The sequence below is a fragment of the Heterodontus francisci genome, chromosome 9, assembly GCF_036365525.1.
Source record: "Heterodontus francisci isolate sHetFra1 chromosome 9, sHetFra1.hap1, whole genome shotgun sequence".
NCBI classification, from domain to species: domain Eukaryota; kingdom Metazoa; phylum Chordata; class Chondrichthyes; order Heterodontiformes; family Heterodontidae; genus Heterodontus; species Heterodontus francisci.
Genome location: NC_090379.1, coordinates 113,383,248 through 113,402,118, shown reverse-complemented (window position 1 = coordinate 113,402,118; position 18,871 = coordinate 113,383,248). Strand labels below are relative to the sequence as shown.

General features: G+C 45.2%; 1 protein-coding gene across 1 annotated transcript in view; it reads left to right on the top strand.

Annotated features, from left to right (window-relative positions):
* Positions 1 to 15,653, top strand: part of LOC137373519 (1-phosphatidylinositol 4,5-bisphosphate phosphodiesterase beta-2-like) — a 463,682-nt gene extending 448,029 nt beyond the window's left edge. Inside the window, exons 28-32 of the mRNA XM_068038391.1 lie at positions 439 to 515; positions 2,827 to 2,922; positions 4,341 to 4,398; positions 7,427 to 7,513; positions 14,246 to 15,653. Coding sequence (XP_067894492.1) covers positions 439 to 515; positions 2,827 to 2,922; positions 4,341 to 4,398; positions 7,427 to 7,513; positions 14,246 to 14,497 — 570 coding nt within the window. The 3' untranslated portion in view covers positions 14,498 to 15,653. The remainder of the gene's footprint in view (positions 1 to 438; positions 516 to 2,826; positions 2,923 to 4,340; positions 4,399 to 7,426; positions 7,514 to 14,245) is intronic.
* The last annotated feature ends 3,218 nt before the right edge of the window (positions 15,654 to 18,871 follow it).

Below are 18,871 nucleotides of genomic sequence, written 5' to 3'. Positions count from 1 at the left end.
AAACACATATGCTCCGTGCTACAGGCCTCTAAGATCCATTCCCACGCCTCACTTCCAGGAGCTAGGGCTCATCACACAGGCCAGGGCCTGGGGTGTGAGCCAATCACAGATTTTCTGACTTACAGAGGCCGGATAGGATGCAGTACACGGAGGGGCTTCAGTGGCTCAGCAGTGGAGGCAGGGAGGGGGAATTGACAGATCCCCTCTGCTCCAACTGAGCCCCAGCCCTAGGAGGAACAGGAAGAAGCTAAGGGAAGAGAGTTTAGCAACTGTCATCCCCATTGTCTAAGGGCTGGGCCACACTCTGGTATATCCATTCCTTACCTGGTACTGACCCCTGTGCACAGATGATGATGGGCTGTTGTCGGAGACAGACCATATTCCACCATTTACCAATTGTAGACAATCTAACCACTGGTTTTATCTTTATACCTGCAGCAAGTAGCCAAACTGGTGGAGATAGCAAAAGAGAAACAAGCAGCGGCACTGAAAAGTTTAAAGGAGGCAGCTGAAAGGTAAGGAATCAGCGAGCAAAACTGGGTCCAGATCCAGCAGAAGGGTGAGGGGATTCCCAGCAGGAACAAGGGAACCGTAGCATAGTGGTTATGTTACTGGACTAGTAATCCCTAGAGGCCTGGACTAAGGCTCCAGGGCCATCAGTTCAAATCCTACTATGGCAACTGGGGAATTTAAAATTAATTAAATAAATATGGAATAAGAAGCCCATATCAGTAATTGTGATCACAAAACTACTCTTTTTAAAAAATTCTTTCATGGGATGTGGTGTTGCTGGCAAGGCCAACATTTGTTGCCCATCTTTAATTGCCCTTGACATTAGTGAACCAGAGGAGTTTTTATGACAATCGATGATAGTAATGGTGCCATGAAACTGAGACTAGTTTTCAATTCCAGATTTATTAATTAATTGAATTTATTAATTAAATTGAAATTCCACCAGCTGCCTTGTTGGGATTTGAACCCATCGCCCCAGGGAATTAGCCTGGGCCTCTGAGTTACCGACGTCACCATCTACTGAATTGTTGTTAAAAACCCATCTGGTTCACTAATGTCCTTTAGGGAAGGAAATCTGCTGTCCTTACCCGGTCTGGCCTACATGTGACTCCAGACCCACAGCAATGTGGTTGCCTCTTAACTGCCCTCTGAAATGGCCTAGCAAGTCACTCAGTTGTATTCAAGAAGGGAGCTCACCACTTTGAGGGCAATTAGGGGTCGGCATTAAACATTTTACTTGCCAGTGACACCCACATCCCATGATTAAATAGAAAAAGGTCCCAGGTCCAGCAGAAAGGTGAGCAGATACCCAGAAGGTAATGGACCTAGATCCAACAGAGAGGTGAAGGAATTCCCAGTAGTAAATTGACCCAGATCCAACAGAGAGGTAAGAGAATTTCCAGCAGGAAATGGACCTAGGAATGTATGGGCAGATCTGGATTAGCTGGGAGCCTGTGGGGTGACTGTGCCTCTGTCGTTTTATTCAGTGGTGGCTGTTCCACTCGAGATAAGATACCAGGGAAGTGCTTTCACACCTCAATGCCCTAGCTCTATTTTTAAGGTAATGCGCCCTTTTTTTTGGATCCCATCACTAGAAAGAATAGTTTCTCTGTATCTTTTTTTTATTCATTCATGGGATGTGGGCGTCGCTAGCTAGGCCAGCATTTATTGCCCGTCCTGAATTGCCCACTGAAGGCATTTAAGAGTCAACCACATTGCTGTGGATCTGGAGTCACATGTAGGCCAGACCAGGTAAGGACGGCAGATTTCCTTCCCTAAAGGACATTAGTGAACCAGATGGGTTTTTACAACAATTGACAATGGTTTCATGGTCACCGTTAGACTAGCTTTTAATTCCAGATTAATGAATTGAATCCTTTCAATATTTTAAACACTGATAAAATCATCTCTTACCTTTCTAAACTCAAGGGAATACAATACACAACCTGTCTTCCTAATTTAACCCTTCTTGCTGCTATATCATTCTGGTGAATCTGCTCTGGACCCCCTCCAAGGCCGTTATATTCTTTCTGAGGCCCAGAACTGAACACAATTACTCCAGATGGGGTCTAACCAGAGCTTTTTACATCTGTAATATCACTTCCCACCCTTTGTATTCCAGCCCTTTTGAGATGAAGGCTGACATTCCATTAACCCTTTCAATTACATTTTGTAGTTGTACACTAGCTTTTACTGATTTGTGTGCATTGATAGCTAAATCCTTTTGCTCCTCCGCAGCTCTCTCTCATCACTAAGAAATAACTGGGATAGTAATAGAATCGCTACTTGGAGAGATAATAGCAGAGAAGATAACCCAATAAATAACAGCCAAGATGAGTGGGTATCAATAATAAGATGTGGACGTGCGTTGGTAACTGAGTAGAGGAAAGGGGCACGAGGTCTGAGAGGAGGTGGGTCACACAGCGGAGGAGGCATTTTGCATCAGATGCTGGCCTGCCGAAATAACCTGGATTCACAGACTGAATGCAAGGTCTTTTAATGGCACCAAGGCAGCCGGACTGTGGACATGTAATAATTTATAGCTAGTTTTGTCATGAATTTTTTTTATTTCCAGGACAAGAATTGAAATGTTTTTGATGGCGAAAAGAACAATAGTTGCTAGAAATAAATTAACCCTTACTGCAGTACAAGTGCTTCAATGTTGGATAATAGGATCTTTTATCATCTTTTAGAACTAAGTGCCAGTGTTGGAGGTTACTGTGTGTGTGTAAGGTTTGTTGTTCAGACCATGGCACCTCAGAGCTCCCTGCAATCAACACTTGGTCATTCACTCCAAATCAATATTCCTTTCAGTGAAATGAAAGAAGTGAAGAAAAGGATTGAGCTGAAGCGACAGGAGAAGATTGAGATCATGCTGAAAAACACATCAGATAAGACTGTCCAGGAGAGGTTAGTGATTGGCATCTGCCTTCGCTCTGTTAGAAAAAGCCTTTTAATGATAAAGCAGCTTGGACTGAGAACCAACATTGGCTTCTTTAATCGCTAGATTACAGTGTGCTAAATCTGTCCTACTGACCACTCCTGCCAGTAGTGTGGAACATCCAGCTTCAAAGGTCCAGCCAAATGGTGCCCACCCTTACCCAACATGGCTACTGCCAAAAGGGGCTCTGGGTTTGCGTCCCAGGGTCCATTTACAAGTGAACTGATCACATTGGGATGTCACACCTCAGTTTTATAACAGCAGTTGCTTGGCTATCCTGGGAAACCACAAAAAACACACAAGCTATTCGGTCTTTGTGTGGCTGTGTATCAGACCGCAGCACTAGTCACAGCAGAGAGTGATGAGTGTGAGTTGTTGGGATGAGGGAGGAGTCACAGCTGTCCTACAAACTTATTGTCAATAAACCTTCTCTTTTTAATGCCTCCCAAGTGCTGAGTGAGGCTCACTGGATGGCTGGCCCCACTTATGACCTTTACACTTTGGTCCAACACCTGCAGTGAGGATAGATGCAGGAAGGATGTTTCCCCTGGCTGGGTGAGGGCTGTGGGGGGGTTGGGGGTGGAGGGGGGGGGTTAGTTCTAGAAGCAGGGGACACCGTTTCAGAATAAGGGGTCAGCCATTTAGGACTGAGAGAAGGAGAAATTTCTTCACCCAGAGGGTTATGAATCTTTGGAATTCTCTACTCCAGAGGGTTGTGGATGCTCAGTCATTGTGTATATTCATGACAGAAGCTGATAGATTTTTGGGTACTAAGGGAATTGAGGGATATGGGGATAGTGCAGGAAAGTGGAATTGAGGTAGAAGATCAGCCCATGATCGTATTGAATAGTAGAGCCGGCTCGAAGGGCTGCATGGTCTAGTCCTGTTCCTATTTCTTATGTTCTTATTCGAGCAGAGTAATCAAGGAAACAAGGCCAATGAGGAAGTCACGATGAGTTAATACCAAGCTTAGGGTTTAAAAGTCTGAGGGCTTCATTAGAAAGGGAGTTGAAGCATTCAACAGTTTTGTGGCCCAGGGAAGAATGAGTTGAAGACAGTGGCAATGGGTCTGGATTTGCACAGAGGAAGAGTGAGTTGGATGAGGGATTTGGAGCTTTTGAAAAACAGAAGAACGTTGAAATAGTCCATGACCTCTGAACCAGATTTCTGTTGGCCTATTGAAGGGCCGGGGTGGAGAGGGGATGAGGTAAACAGCTGTGAGTTTCAGCCCATGGACTGAGAGAAGCAATGGTTCTGAGCAGCTCTTATCTCTGGAATTCTTTGCTACTGCACATATTGCGAGGGAGAAGCAGTCCAATCTGGTCTGAACATGTCGTGTACTCAAAGCTACTCAGCTCACAGCGAGCACTGTGCTTTCTGTTTACAGGCGCAAGAAGGAGGTCAATGACCATCATATTCAGATGTCGGTGAAACTCTTCAAACTGGTACGTGGCATTGCACAGACAGGGTTAGAGTTTGCCCCAACATCAATGAACCAACAAGGAGAAACAAAAGCCCAGAAAGGCAATTCGGACAATTAAGCCCATTCTTTACTCAATGCCAATTTCCCTTTACCCACTATCCTGCTCCCCGTACCTGTAGTATAATGTGCCATACTGGACATTGTGTTGTTATTGGGTTAATATACTAATCAAACTGTGAACCTCATCACAAGAAGTGATGGAACACCACTTGTGTGAATTCCTAGTGTACAGTCTTGGAAAATGTAAGCCCTAACAGTAAGACATGTTTCAATAAAGCTCCCATTTCTTTTAGCCTATCGGACTCTTTAGCTATTCTGTATTAGACTAACAGTACGTAGAATATTATATGGTGGCAGCAGTGAAAAATACTGATGAAAAAGTCCCTACCTCTACTGGAAAGTTTCGAGAAAGTCACAGGAAGAAATCAAGCTGAAGTATGGCCGAAGTGGTATTGGAGATCTGTCAGGTATCGCACTGCCTCGGACCTCGCTGTGAAGCCGAGCAGTGAGCAGGTCAGTACGCTGTGATATGTGATGGGTGACTGTGCAGATGATATTCTCTTAATGCAGAGTATCGATGAGGAGAAAGCCACATACAATGAAGTAATCAAAGCATTTGATACATATTTTAATTTGAGGAAGAATGCATCCGTTCACTATCAGAGACTGAACAGAGATATGCAGTGATAGAGAAAGAAGCATTAGTGGCTGCATGGACTTGTGAAAAGTTTGCAGATTATGTTCTTGGTCTTTATGTTAAGATAGAGATGGGCTACAAACCTTTGGTGACTCTCTTTATTCAAAGGAGTTAGGAAAAATGCCTCCACGAGTACAACAATTCAAACTGAGGATGATGAGGTTTGATGCAAAGACAGAGTATTTTCCAGGAAAGCAGCAGATCCTGTATCCCAGTGGCAAGATCTGAACAAAGTGATGTACCGCTTGTCGAAGAGGTAGAAATTTTTGCATCGACAACAACTACAACTCTACCAACATCTCAGTAACTAAACAAAATCAGGGACGCATGGAAATCTGATGAAGAATGTGGGCAGCACAGTGGTGCAGTGGTTAGCACTGCAACCTCACAGCTCCAGCGACCCGGGTTCGGTTCTGGGTACTGCCTGTGTGGAGTTTGCAAATTCTCCCTGTGACCACGTGGGTTTCTGCCGGGTGCTCTGGTTTTCTCCCACAGCCAAAAACTTGAAGGTTGATAGGTAAATTGGCCATTGTAAACTGCCTGTAGTGTAGGTAGGTCGTAGGAGAATTGAGGGAAGGTGGGGATGTGGTAGGGAATATGGGATTAATGTAGGATTAGTATAAATGGGTGGTTGATGGTCGGCACAGACTCGGTGGGCTGAAGGGCCTGTTTCAGTGCTGTATCTCTCTATGACTCTAATGTGCTCAGGTCAGAGAGTACTGTTTCAAAGGATGGCCAGCATACATCCACATAATCCCATTCTCAGTCAGTACAATGAACAGAGAGGACATCTTAGCGTAGTTGATGATTTACTCATCTATGATGAGAGAGTGGTCACTCTGAGACTACGCAAACTACAAAGATTGTACTGAGGACATTTGGGCATCACAAAATGTCGAGCCAGAGCAAGATATTCTGTTTGATAGGTGGGTATCTCAAAATCATTAGAAGAGATAATATCAAGATGTATTACTTATGCTATTCACGGTCAAGAGACAAAAGAACCATTGATGTCACCTTCCTTTCCATCGAGATCATGGAACATCTTGGGATGGACCTTTCTGAACAAAGGCAAAATGTTCTTGATTGTAGTAGACTATTACTCAAGATGGATAGCAGTCAACCAACTGCAGGGTCACTTCAGAGGCAGTGATTGCATCATTGAAGGAGATATTTGCAACACAAGGAATCCCAGACCTTGTCATTTCAGACAAAGAACCGCAGTTTTCCAACAAATACTTTAAAGAGTTCACAGTAATGTATGGATTCGTTCATACCCCCAGCTCACCATGATACCCTCAAGTTAATGGTGAAGCTGAAAGAGGAGTGCGTACGGTGAAAGCTATGCTGAAGAGGAACAATGATTTCCAACTTGTCATTCTGAGCTATTGTTCAACTCCATTCCAAAATGGTCTGGCTCCATGTGAACTCCTAATGGGAAGAAGACTGAAAACCCACCTCCCTACTCTCATATACACACTCAGGCCACAGGTACGAGTTGATGTCTTGGACAAAGTGAGGGAGGAAGAAGACAGAAATTGTTCCAGGCAGATGGAGAGCGATGACAAACATCACAAAGCATGAAATCTACCAGACCTCCAACCAGGAGAGCCAGTTTGGATCTGAGACCAAGCTCGTTATGGAGAAGTGTTTGAACGGACATCAGGTCCACGGTCTTGCCTTATCCAAACAGAGCATGGTATGGTGAGATGGAATAGATGCGCATTGGTGGCCAGACAGAAGCAGCCTCCTATCCCAGCGAATCAATTATCTCTGAATTCTAATGGGCCAGTGATGCTGCATTCATTCACCAATCCAGAAGACAACCCAAATGATGAACCTGAGTCACCTACCAATTCCACTCTTGTACAGCAGAGTCAGAAAGACTACTCGGAGCACTCAAAACCTCAATCCCCTCCAAAGGAAAAGAGGACGCATTATGATAGACCTGTGAAATCGTCACAGCGACTGTCATGTAGAAATGGAAGTCAGACACGTGGGAGCAGATGTAGTATAATGTGGTAAACTGGACATTGGGTTGTTACTGGATTAATAGGCCAATCATACAGGAAGTGATATAACATGGTGTGTGTGAATCCCTTTAGTACAGTTTTGGAAAATGTATGCCCCAGCAGTAAGACATGTTTCAATAAAGTTCCTGTTTCTTTTAACCCATCGGACTCTTTAGATAGTCAGCATTAGACTAACAATATGCAGAATATTACAGTACGAACAATCCCACACCCCATACCCACAATCCCACTGCACTAATTATATTTTCTTCTTATTACAGGCTTTAGAGAATCAGTCAAATCTTGAAAGCAAACTTGAGGAAAAGCAGTCTGCCAATTTAGAGGAAATTAAAGAAAAGGAAAAAGAGGTAACAGGGATAAGCTGGGTCTGTAGTGTGTATGTGTGAGAGGGTGGGGAGTTGGATGGGGTACAGTGTGTGTGTGAGGGTGGGGAGATGGATGGGGTACAGTGTGTGTGAGGGTGGGGTAATGGATGGGGTACAGTGTGTGGGAGGGTGGGGTAATGGATAGGGTACAGTGTGTGTGAGGGTGGGGAAATGGATGGGGTACAGTGTGTGTGAGAGGGTGGGGAGTTGGATGGGGTACAGTGTGTGTGTGAGGGTGGGGAGATGGATGGGGTACAGTGTATGTGTGAGAGGGTGGGGAGATGGATGGGGTACAGTGTGTGTGAGGGTGGGGTAATGGATGGGGTACAGTGTGTGTGAGGGTGGGGTAATGGATAGGGTACAGTGTGTGTGAGGGTGGGGAAATGGATGGGGTACAGTGTATGTGTGAGAGGGTGGGGAGTTGGATGGGGTACAGTTTGTGTGTGAGGGTGGGGAGATGGATGGGGTACAGTGTATGTGTGAGAGGGTGGGGAGATGGATGGGGTACAGTGTGTACGTGAGAGGGTGGGGAGTTGGATGGGGTACAGTGGTTGTGTGTGAGGGTGGGGAGTTGGATGGGGTACAGTGTGTGTGTGTGTGAGAGGGTGGGGGATGGGGTAGTTTGTGTGTGTGAGGGTGGGGAAATTGATGGGGTACAGTGTGTGTGAGGGTGGGGAAATGGATGGGGTACAGTGTATGTGTGAGAGGGTGGGGAGTTGGATGGGGTACAGTGTGTGTGAGGGTGGGGAAATGGATGGGGTACAGTGTGTGTGTGAGGGTGGGGAAATGGCTGGGGTACACTGTGTGTGTGAGGGTGGGGAGTTGGATGAGGTTCAGTGCATGTGAGAGGGTGGGAAGTTGGATGGGGGATAGTGAGTGTGTGAGAGGGTGGGAAGTTGGAATGGGGTACAGTGTGTGAGGGTGGGGAGATGGATGGGGTACAGTGTGTGTGAGGGTGGGGGAAATGGATGGGGTACAGTGTGTGTGTGAGGGTGGGGAAATGGATGGGTTCAGTGCATGTGAGAGGGTGGGAAGTTGGATGGGGGATAGTGAGTGTGTGAGAGGGTGGGAAGTTGGATGGGGTACAGTGTGTGTGAGGGTGGGGAGTTGGATGGGGTACAGTACGTGTGAGAGGGTGGGAAGTTGGATGGGGTACAGTGTGTGTGTGTATGTGAGGGTGGGAAGTTGGATGGGGTACAGTGTGTGTGTGAGGGTGGGGAGTTGGATGGGGTACAGTGTGTGTGAGAGGCTGGGGAGTTGGATGGTGTACAGTGTGTGTGAGAGGCTGGGGAGTTGGATGGGGTACAGTGCGTGTGAGAGGGTGGGAAGTTGGATGGGGTACAGTGTGTGTGTGTATGTGAGGGTGGGAAGTTGGATGGGGTACAGTGTGTGTGAGGGTGGGGAGTTGGATGGGGTACAGTGCGTGTGAGAGGGTGGGAAGTTGGATGGGGTACAGTGTGTGTGTGTATGTGAGGGTGGGAAGTTGGATGGGGTACAGTGTGTGTGTGAGGGTGGGGAGTTGGATGGGATACAGTGTGTGTGTGTGAGGGTGGGGAGTTGGATGGGATACAGTGTGTGTGTGTGAGGGTGGGGAGTTGGATGGGGTACAGTGTGTGTGAGAGGCTGGGGAGTTGGATGGTGTACAGTGTGTGTGTGTGAGGGTGGGGAGTTGGATGGGATACAGTGTGTGTTAGGGTTTGAGTAGTTGGTTTGCAGGAGCTTTGTTTGTTTTCTGAAGCTGGATTAGTTATTTACTGGAACCACTTGTTCAATTTTTATGCCTTTCTAATGTGTGCTGAATTCTCACTCTATGTAAGTCAGAAATTTGCAGACTGCAGATAAAAATAGCAATAAAGGATTAGTTAACAATCTTGTGTGGGGTCCCTTGGGGAAGAGCGACCATAACATGATAGAATTCCTCATTAAGATGGAGAGTGACAGAGTTGATTCCGAGACTAGCGTCCTGAATCTAAATAAAGGAAACTATGAAAGTGTGAGGCGTGAGTTGGCTATGATAGATTGGGGAATGTTACTTAAAGGATTGACAGTGGATAGGCAATGGCTAGCATTTAAAGAGCACATGGATGAATTACAACAATTGTTCATTCCTGTCTGGCGCAAAAATAAAACAGGAAGGGTGGCTCAACCGTGGCTTGCAAAAGAAAGTAGGGATAGTATTAGATCCAAGGAGGAGAAATATAAAATGGCCAGAACAAGCAGCAAACCTGAGGATTGGAAGCAGTTTATAATTCAGCAAAGGAGGACAGAGGGATTGATTAAGACGGGGAAAACAGAATATGAGAGTAAGATTGCAGGGAACATAAAAACTGACTGTAAAAGCTTCTATAGATATGTGAAGAGAAAAAGATTAGTGAAGATGTGGGTCCCTTACAGTCAGAAACGGGGGAATTTATAATGAGGAACAAAGAAATGGCAGACCAATTAAATACATACTTTGGTTCTCTCTTCATAAAGGAGGACACAAATTATCTCCCAGAAATGTTGGGGAACAGAGGGTCTAGTGAGAAGGAGGAACTGTATGAAATCAGTATATGTAGGGAAAATTGAAGGGATTGAAGGCCGATAAATCCCCAGGGCCTGATAATCTACATCCCAGAGTACTAAAGGAAGTGGCCTTAGAAATAGTAGATGCATTGCTGGTCATTTTTCAAAATTCTATCGACTCTGGAACAGTTCCAACGGACTGGAGGGTAGCTAATGTAACCCCACTATTTAAAAAAGGAGGTAGAGAGAAAACAGAGAATTATAGCCTGACATCAGTCATGGGGGAAGATGCTAGAGTCCATTATAAAAGATGTAACAGCAGAGCACTTGGAAAACAGTGACAGGATCGGACAAAGTCAACATAGATTTACGAAAGGGAAATCATGCTTGACAAATTTATTGGAATTTTTTGAGGATGTAACTAGTAGAATAGATAAGGGAGAACCAGTGGATGTGGTGTATTTGGACTTTCAGAAGGCTTTTGATAAGGTCCCACATAAGTGATTAGCGTGCAAAATTAAAGCGCATGGGATTGGGGGTAAGGTACTGACATGGATAGAGAACTGGTTGGCAGACAGGAAACAAAGAGTAGGAATAAATGGGTCTTTTTCTGAGTGGCAGGCAATGACTAGTGAGGTACCGCAGGGATCAGTGCTAGGACCCAGCTATTTACAATATATATTAATGATATAGATGAGGGAATTAAATGTAATATATCCAAGTTTACAGATGACACAAAGCTGGGTGGGAGTGGGAGCTGTGAGAAGGATGAAGAGAAGCTCCAGTGTGATTTGGACAGGTTGAGTGAGTGGGCAAATACATAGCAGATGCAGTATAATGTGGATAAATGTGAGGTTATCCACTTTGGTGGCAAAAACAGGAAGACAAATTATTATCAGAACGGCGATAGATTGGGAAAGGGGGAGGTGCAGCGAGACCTGGGTGTCCTTGTGCACCAGTCGCTGAAAGTAAGCATGCAGGTGCAGCAGGCAGTTAAGAAGGCAAATGGTATGTTGGCCTTCATAGCGAGAGGATTCGAGTACAGGAGCAGGGATATCTTGCTGCAATTATTCAAGGCCTTGGTGAGACCACACCTTGAGTATTGTGTGCAGTTTTGGTCTCCTTATCTGAGGAAGAATGTTCTTGCTATGGAGAGAGTGCAGCGAAGGTTCACCAGACTGATTCCTGGGATGACAGGACTGACGTATGAAGAGAGATTGGGTCGATTAGGTTTGTATTCGCTAGAGTTTAGAAGAATGAGAGGGGATCTCATAGAAACCTACAAAATTCTAACAGGACTGGACAGACTAGATGTAGGAAGGATGTTCCCAATGGTGGGGGAGTCCAGGACCAGGGGTCACAGTCTAAGGATAAGGGGTAAGCCATTTAGGACTGAGATGAGGAGGGATTTCTTCACCCAGAGGGTGGTGAACCTGTGGAATTCTCTACCACAGAAAGCAGTTGAGGCCAAATCATTAAATATATTCAAGAAAGAGTTAGATATAGTTCTTTGGGCTAAAGGGGTCAAGGGATATTGGGAAAAAGCTGGAACAGGTTACTGAGTTTGGATGATCAGCCATGATCGTATTGAATGGTGGAACAGGCTCGAAGGGCCGAATGGCCTACTGCTGCTCCTATTTTTCTATGTTTCTATGTTTTCTATGAGCTGTGGTGAAGTTCATTACCAGGTAATACTGACAATTCTGTTCCCACACCCTAACCCAAGCAAATGATTTGGCACAGCACAACATCCTGTACCAAATGTTTAAAATTTCTAAGTATCGGTGGTAGCACTCTCTTCTCTGAGTCAGAAGCTTGTGGGTTCAAGCACCACTCCAGCACTTGAGCACAATAATCTTAGCTGAGACTCCAGTGTGGTACTGATGGAGCACAGTAATATCAGAGATGACATCTGTAAGATGAGAAATTAAACCGAGGCGCTGATCCCATGGCTCTATTTGAATGAAAGAAAGGCTTTTATGACCTGATGACGTCCCAAACCACTTTACAATCAATGAAATACTTTTGCAGTGTCGTCACTGTTGAGATGTAGGAAACATGGCAACCAATTTGTACACAGCAAGCTCCCACAAACAGCAAATAGGCAATGATAAATCAATCTGTTTTAGTATTGTTGATTGAGAGAGAAATATTGACTAGGACGCTGAGGAGATCTCCGCTACTCTTCAAAATAGTGCTTTGGGAATTTCCACATCCATCTGAGAGGGCAGACGGAGCCTGGGTTTAATACCTCATCTGAAACACAGCACCTTCACCAACGCATCACTCCCTCAGTACTGAAGCAGAGAGATATATATCCAGGGAACATCACCCAAAACAGGTTAACTGGTGCTTTGAGCATAGATGATTAAAGGGTGATCTAATTGAGGTAATATGATTCAAGATTTGAGAGGGTAGAGAGTGAGAGACTATTTCCTCTGCTGGGTGAGTCCAGAAGAAAGGGATATAACCTTAAAATTAGAGCTAGGACATTCAAGGGTGATGTCAGGAAGCACTTCACATAAAGAGTAGTGGAAATCTGGAACTCTTTCCCCCAAAAAGCAGTTGAAGTATATGGATTTCAGTAAGGCGTTTGATAAGGTTCCCCATGGTAGGCTATTGCAGAAAATACGGAAGTATGGGGTTGAAGGTGATTTAGAGCTTTGGATCAGAAATTGGCTAGCTGAAAGAAGACAGGGGGTGGTGGTTGATGGCAAATGTTCATCCTGGAGTTTAGTTACCAGTGGTGTACCGCAAGGATCTGTTTTGGGGCCACTGCTGTTTGTCATTTTTATAAATGACCTGGAAGAGGGTGTAGAAGGGTGGGTTAGTAAATTTGCAGATGACACTAAGGTCGGTGGAGTTGTGGATAGTGCCGAAGGATGTTGTAGGTTACAGAGGGACATAGATAGGCTGCAGAGCTGGGCAGAGAGATGGCAAATGGAGTTTAATGCGGAAAAGTGTGAGGTGATTCACTTTGGAAGGAGTAACAGGAATGCAGAGTACTGGGCTAATGGGAAGATTCTTGGTAGTGTAGATGAACAGAGAGATCTTGGTGTCCAGGTGCATAAATCCCTGAAGGTTGCTACCCAGGTTAATAGGGCTGTTAAGAAGGCATATGGTGTGTTAGCTTTTATTAGTAGGGGGATCGAGTTTCGGAGCCACGAGGTCATGCTGCAGCTGTACAAAACTCTGGTGAGACCGCACCTGGAGTATTGCGTGCAGTTCTGGTCACCGCATTATAGGAAGGATGTGGAAGCTTTGGAAAGGGTGCAGAGGAGATTTACTAGGATGTTGCCTGGTATGGAGGGAAGGTCTTACGAGGAAAGGCTGAGGGATTTGAGGTTGTTTTCGTTGGAGAGAAGGAGGAGGAGAGGTGACTTAATAGAGACATATAAGATAATCAGAGGGTTAGATAGGGTGGATAGTGAGAGTCTTTTTCCTCGGATGGTGATGGCAAACACGAGGGGACATAGCTTTAAGTTGAGGGGTGATAGATATAGGACAGATGTTAGAGGTAGTTTCTTTACTCAGAGAGTAGTAGGGGCGTGGAATGCCCTGCCTGCAGCAGTAGTAGATTCGCCAACTTTAAGGGCATTTAAGTGGTCATTGGATAGACATATGGATGAAAATGGAATAGTGTAGGTCAGATGGTTTCACAGGTCGGCGCAACATAGAGGGCCGAAGGGCCTCTACTGCGCTGTAATGTTCTAAAAAAAAAGTTACTGGAGTGGGGGGGGGGGGCGCGTGGTCAATTGAAAAGTTCAAAACTGAAATTGATAGATTTTTGCTAGGTGAGGGTCTTCAGGTTTACAGACCAAGATGGATGGATGGAGTTAAGATACAGATCAGCCATGATCCAACTGAATGGCGGAACAGGCTCAAGGGGATGAATGGTCTTCTCCTGATCCTATGTTACCATGCTCACTCATGCCTTTGCTTCTGTGAATGTGTTGTGAGCCTTTTCCTTCACTCCACGCATATTCACAGTATGTTTAGCACGTACACATATTGAGGCACTGCGTAAATGAGTGAGTTGCTGCATAAGTACCCCAGGTTTGCATTATAAATGCCAGAGGGCCTGAGGCATAACTACTGGCTCACCTCAGCCAGAACCACACTCAGCCAGTACACAGAAGATTAGGGTGAAGACTTCAGTTTGAGCTGCCATTCATTTGTTTTTCTCTCCTTATTTTCCATGACATTCAGTACCAGCAGGAGGCCCAGAATGAATATGAGGCAAAAATGAGGGCCTTGCCGCAAGTGGTGGTGGAGCTGAGCAAGTCCATCATCGCCACCAAGTTCACTCTGGAGCTGGAGGGACTGCGGGATGAAGGGAAAGATATGGCGGAATCAAAGGCACATGAACAGCCACCGAACAATGAGATGACGGAGAACCCATCACACAGCGAAAATAATGAGCCCGAGGATGGCCTGGATGATCTTACTGCTGAGTTATAACTTAGCTACCCGCTGCCATTGACACGGGCAAATTCTGCACCAGAGATGGTCCGTGCTGTATGCAGCACTAGCTCTGGGTCATGATCAGCAGAGAGATGGGCTGAGCAGCTACACTCAGTACTTTACACTTGTGCAAGGCAGCCTGTGCTCACTTTTTGATTTGGTATGGTAGTTTGCAAGAGCTGGCATAGTCTCATTTGTTAGGGTGCACACATCCAGTCAGGGATTGGCATCATTTAAGGATGGGTTGTTGGAAAAGTACTTCCTATTTCTGTGCATCTGTGGTTTTCATGACTTTGCTTGCTCCATGTTTACAGGTCTCTATTGTGAAGACTCGCATTCAGTCAGCAACTCCTTGTATGTCAGGGGACTTTGCTCTCCTTTTACCCTAACACTAACCTATTAATGCTGGAGATGTTACAGTAAGGTCACACAGCTTGGTAATATTAAAATAGAAATCATAAAATTAATAAAGTAAAAAGTTATGAAAACCACTTGTTATGCCTGTTACCTCTTTCTCTCACCTCACTTCCTCTCCCTTTTTATTACAGTTGCAGGGGAATGGGATTAAGGGGAGAGCTCTTTTGGAAAGAAGGCACTGGGGTGATGGACTGAATGGCTGGCTGCTTCTGTGGCCTAAAATTCAGCGATTTGATGAAACTTTAAAGTGTTTGCTGTCTTCTTTTGGGTTCATTAATCAGTCAATTTCCTTCAAATCCTATCCATAAAGCTATTTACAGCTATTCTTAAAACATTAATTATTGAAGGGGCTTTCTGCTTAGCATTTCTAGACTACAGGTTGATTTTTAAGGCATTAGAAGTAAAAGTTAATGTGCAGCAGCTTAGTAACTGGCCTCATGGACCCTCTCCACGGACAGTGTCCCTGGGGTGTAAGTGTGTATCATTGAGAACAGGAATGGTGTGTTCACTGTAACTGGCAGTTGCTTCAATTAAACCAGTCTGTTGTACTAGAAAGGTTGGACTGCATGTAGATGCTGGGATGGGGATAAGGCCTTTGTGGCACCACTGGTTATAAATAATCTTGAATAGGCACCACTCTCCGAAACCGTTTGTTACGGTTCTCTAGAAACTATTGTGATTTGTGTAGAAAATTGTTACTTTTTAATTATTTAGACTGCAGTTTGAGTGACTAACACCTGCAGATGCTTTTGACAATAAAAGTGTGATCATTCCCTACTTCTGATGTGCGTTTTTTGATATGGAAGTCTCTACTGAGTTACATTGCAGCCTCAAATGGGCATGCCGGGGGTGGGGGGGGGGAGCTCACAGCTTGCGCCACCAGATTGAAGGGTCTGAAACTTGGGATTTAGTATTAACTGACACCATCTGACCTACTTGGTTCAAGAGTTATGGATTAACAGGGTAGTTGATGGACTCGGGGAGGGGATCAAATTACAAGCATGAATCAGAGATGTCAAGCATTGACCACTGGGGGTGGAGGAGGTGAGAAGAGGGGGTGTTCCTATTTGTCAATCTGACTGCAGCTGGGCATGCTTTGACCATCGTTGAGCTGGTACTAACAGAGATAGTGGGAGTGAAATTGGTCTTTGCCAGCTGCGTGAATCGGCAGCTCATCTCACACCAAGGACCAATTTCTTTTCATTGAAGACATTGAATCAGGCTGCCCATTCACTATCAGTCCATTTCACACTACCGATGAAGACCAATTTTAGCCCCAATGATGCTCTGAGGCTCGGGGACACTGCAGTTCTTCCCCAGAGGAATTTCTGTTTATTATTTGCTCTCAGGATGTGGGTGTCGCTGCCAAGACCCCATTTATCGCACATCCCTAGTTACCTTTGAGATGCTGATTGTGCACCTCCTCCTTAAACCGCTGCAGTCCGTGTGATGAAGATGCTCCCACAGTGCTGTTAAGGTAGGGACATGTTGGATTTTGACTTGGCGACAATGAAGGAATGGCAATATATGTCCAAGTCAAGATGGTGTACGACTTTGGACTGAGGTTGGAACTGCCGGTGCTGCTATGACGTTGCTGCCTTCGCAGTTATGGCCCTCGGAGATGCTGCCATAGGAAACTTGGTGTGTTGCTGCAATGCATCCTGTGAATTGTACATACAACAACCACAAAGGTGGTGGAGGGCTCAGATAATGAGTTCAGTGGCAGGGGTTTCAATCAAGCAAATTGCTCTGGCCTGGATGGTGTTAAGGTTCTTGGGTGTTGTTGCGAACGCACCCATCCAGGCGAGGGGTGGGTATTCCAGCAAAGACTTGAACCTTGTAAATGGTGGAGAAGCTTTGAGGGGTCAGGAGATGAGTCACTCATCATTTACTACCCAACCTGTGCCCTGTTCTTATAGGCATGGTGTTAATATGGCTGATCCAGTTCAGGTCAATGGTAACCATCAAGAGGTTGATGGTGGAGAGTTTAGTGAAGCTGCCATTGAAGGTTAGAGAAGATGGTTGGACTTTCTCCTGTTCAAGATGGCCATTACCTGCCACTTATATGGCATGAATGTAGCTGCCACTTTTCAGCTCTAGCTTGGATGTTATCTGGGTTCTGCTGTAGGTTGGCATGGGCTGCTTCATTATCAGAGGAGTGGTAAATGGAACTGACGACTGTGGAGCTATTTATTCTTGTGAGGAAGAGAAGGTGAAGATAGCTTGGCAAGGATGCATACCCTCAGGAGTTCCTGCAGTGATATCCTCGGCTGCGATGATTGGCCTCCAACAACAAAAACCATCTTCCTTATTGTCGGGTGTGACTCCATTCACTATCGGATTTTCTGCTGGACACTGATCATCCCTCCCCTTGCCCATAAGTGTCGGTGAGAGATGCTAACGGTCAGCATGTCAGGGGTCATCAATGACCAAAAGGACCCACCATCTTTACAAACTTTTAGAAATCAAGGTTAGTTAGAATGATAGAATGGTTACAGCACAGGAGGTCATTCGGCTTGCCATGTCCATGCAGGCTCTCTGCAAGAGCAACTCAGCTAGTCCCGCTCCCCTGTCTTTTTCCCGCAGCCCTGCAAATTTTTTCTATTAAGAAAATTATCCAATTCCCTTTTGAAAGTCATGATTGAATCTGCCTCCACCACACTCTCAGGCGGTGCAGTCCCGATCCTAACCATTCACTGCATAAAAATGTTTTTCTTCAAGTCGCTTTTGTTTTTTTGCCAATCATCTTAAATTAGTGTTCTCTGATTCTTGCCCTTCCGCCAATGGGAACAGTTTCTCTCTACCTACTCTGTCCAGACCCTCCAGTCTATCCACCTAGCTGAAGTCCCTCTCCTGGAACCATTCTTGTAAATCTTTTCTGATCCTCTGTAATGCCTTCACATCCTTCTTAAAGTGTGGTGCCCAGAATTGGACATAATTCTTCAGCTGAGGCCGAACCAGTGTTTTATACAGACTTATCAAAACTTCCTTGCTTTTGTATTCTATGCCTCTATTTATAAAGTCCAGGATCCCACATGCCTCATTAACCGCTTTCTCAAACTGCTCTACCACTTTCAATGATTTGTGCACATATACCCTCTTTAGAATTGTACCTTTTAATTTATATTGCCTCTCCTCGTTCTTCCTACCAAAATGACTCACTTCACACTTTTCTGCATTAAATTTCATCTGCCACTTGTCCGCCCATTCCACCAACCTGCCTATGTCCTCCTCACAGTTCATCACACTTGCAAGTTTTATGTCATGCCCAAATTTTGAAATTGTGCCCTGTATGCCCAAGTCTCGGTCATTAATACAGATCAAGAAAAGCAGGGGTCTTAGAACCGACCCCTGGGGAATCCCACTATAATACCTTCCTTCAGTCCGAAAAACAACCGTTCAAAACTACTTTCTGTTTCCTATCACTCAGCTAATTTCATACCAATGTTGCTGCTGTCCCTTATACTCTATGGGCTCTGACTTTGCTGACAAGCCTGTTACGTGGCACTTTATCAAATGCCTTTTGGAAGTCCATGCACACCACATCAACTCTCTGTTACCTCACCAGAAAAACTCAAGCAAGTTAGTTAAACATGATTTGCCAGCTTTCCTTAATTAATCCATATTTGTCCGAATGACTATTAATTTTGTCCTGAACTATCGTTTCTAAAAGCATTCCCACTACCGAAATCAAACACAAAAGCAAAATACTGGCGGATGCTGGAAATCTGATACCAAAAAAAAAGAGAAAATGCTGGAAATACTCAGCAGGTTAAGTACAGCATCTGTGAGGAAACAAAAGATGGGTCGGGAGGAGGCCTGAATGGCAGAAGGATGAACAGTTGCCGCCGGGGAGTGGGGCGGGGGGGAACGAGTTTGTCATCACTGCCATTACGGGCCGAACAGCCTCGACTCTCGGCTGTCTGATTCTGCGCAGTGACTATCGAGGAGGGT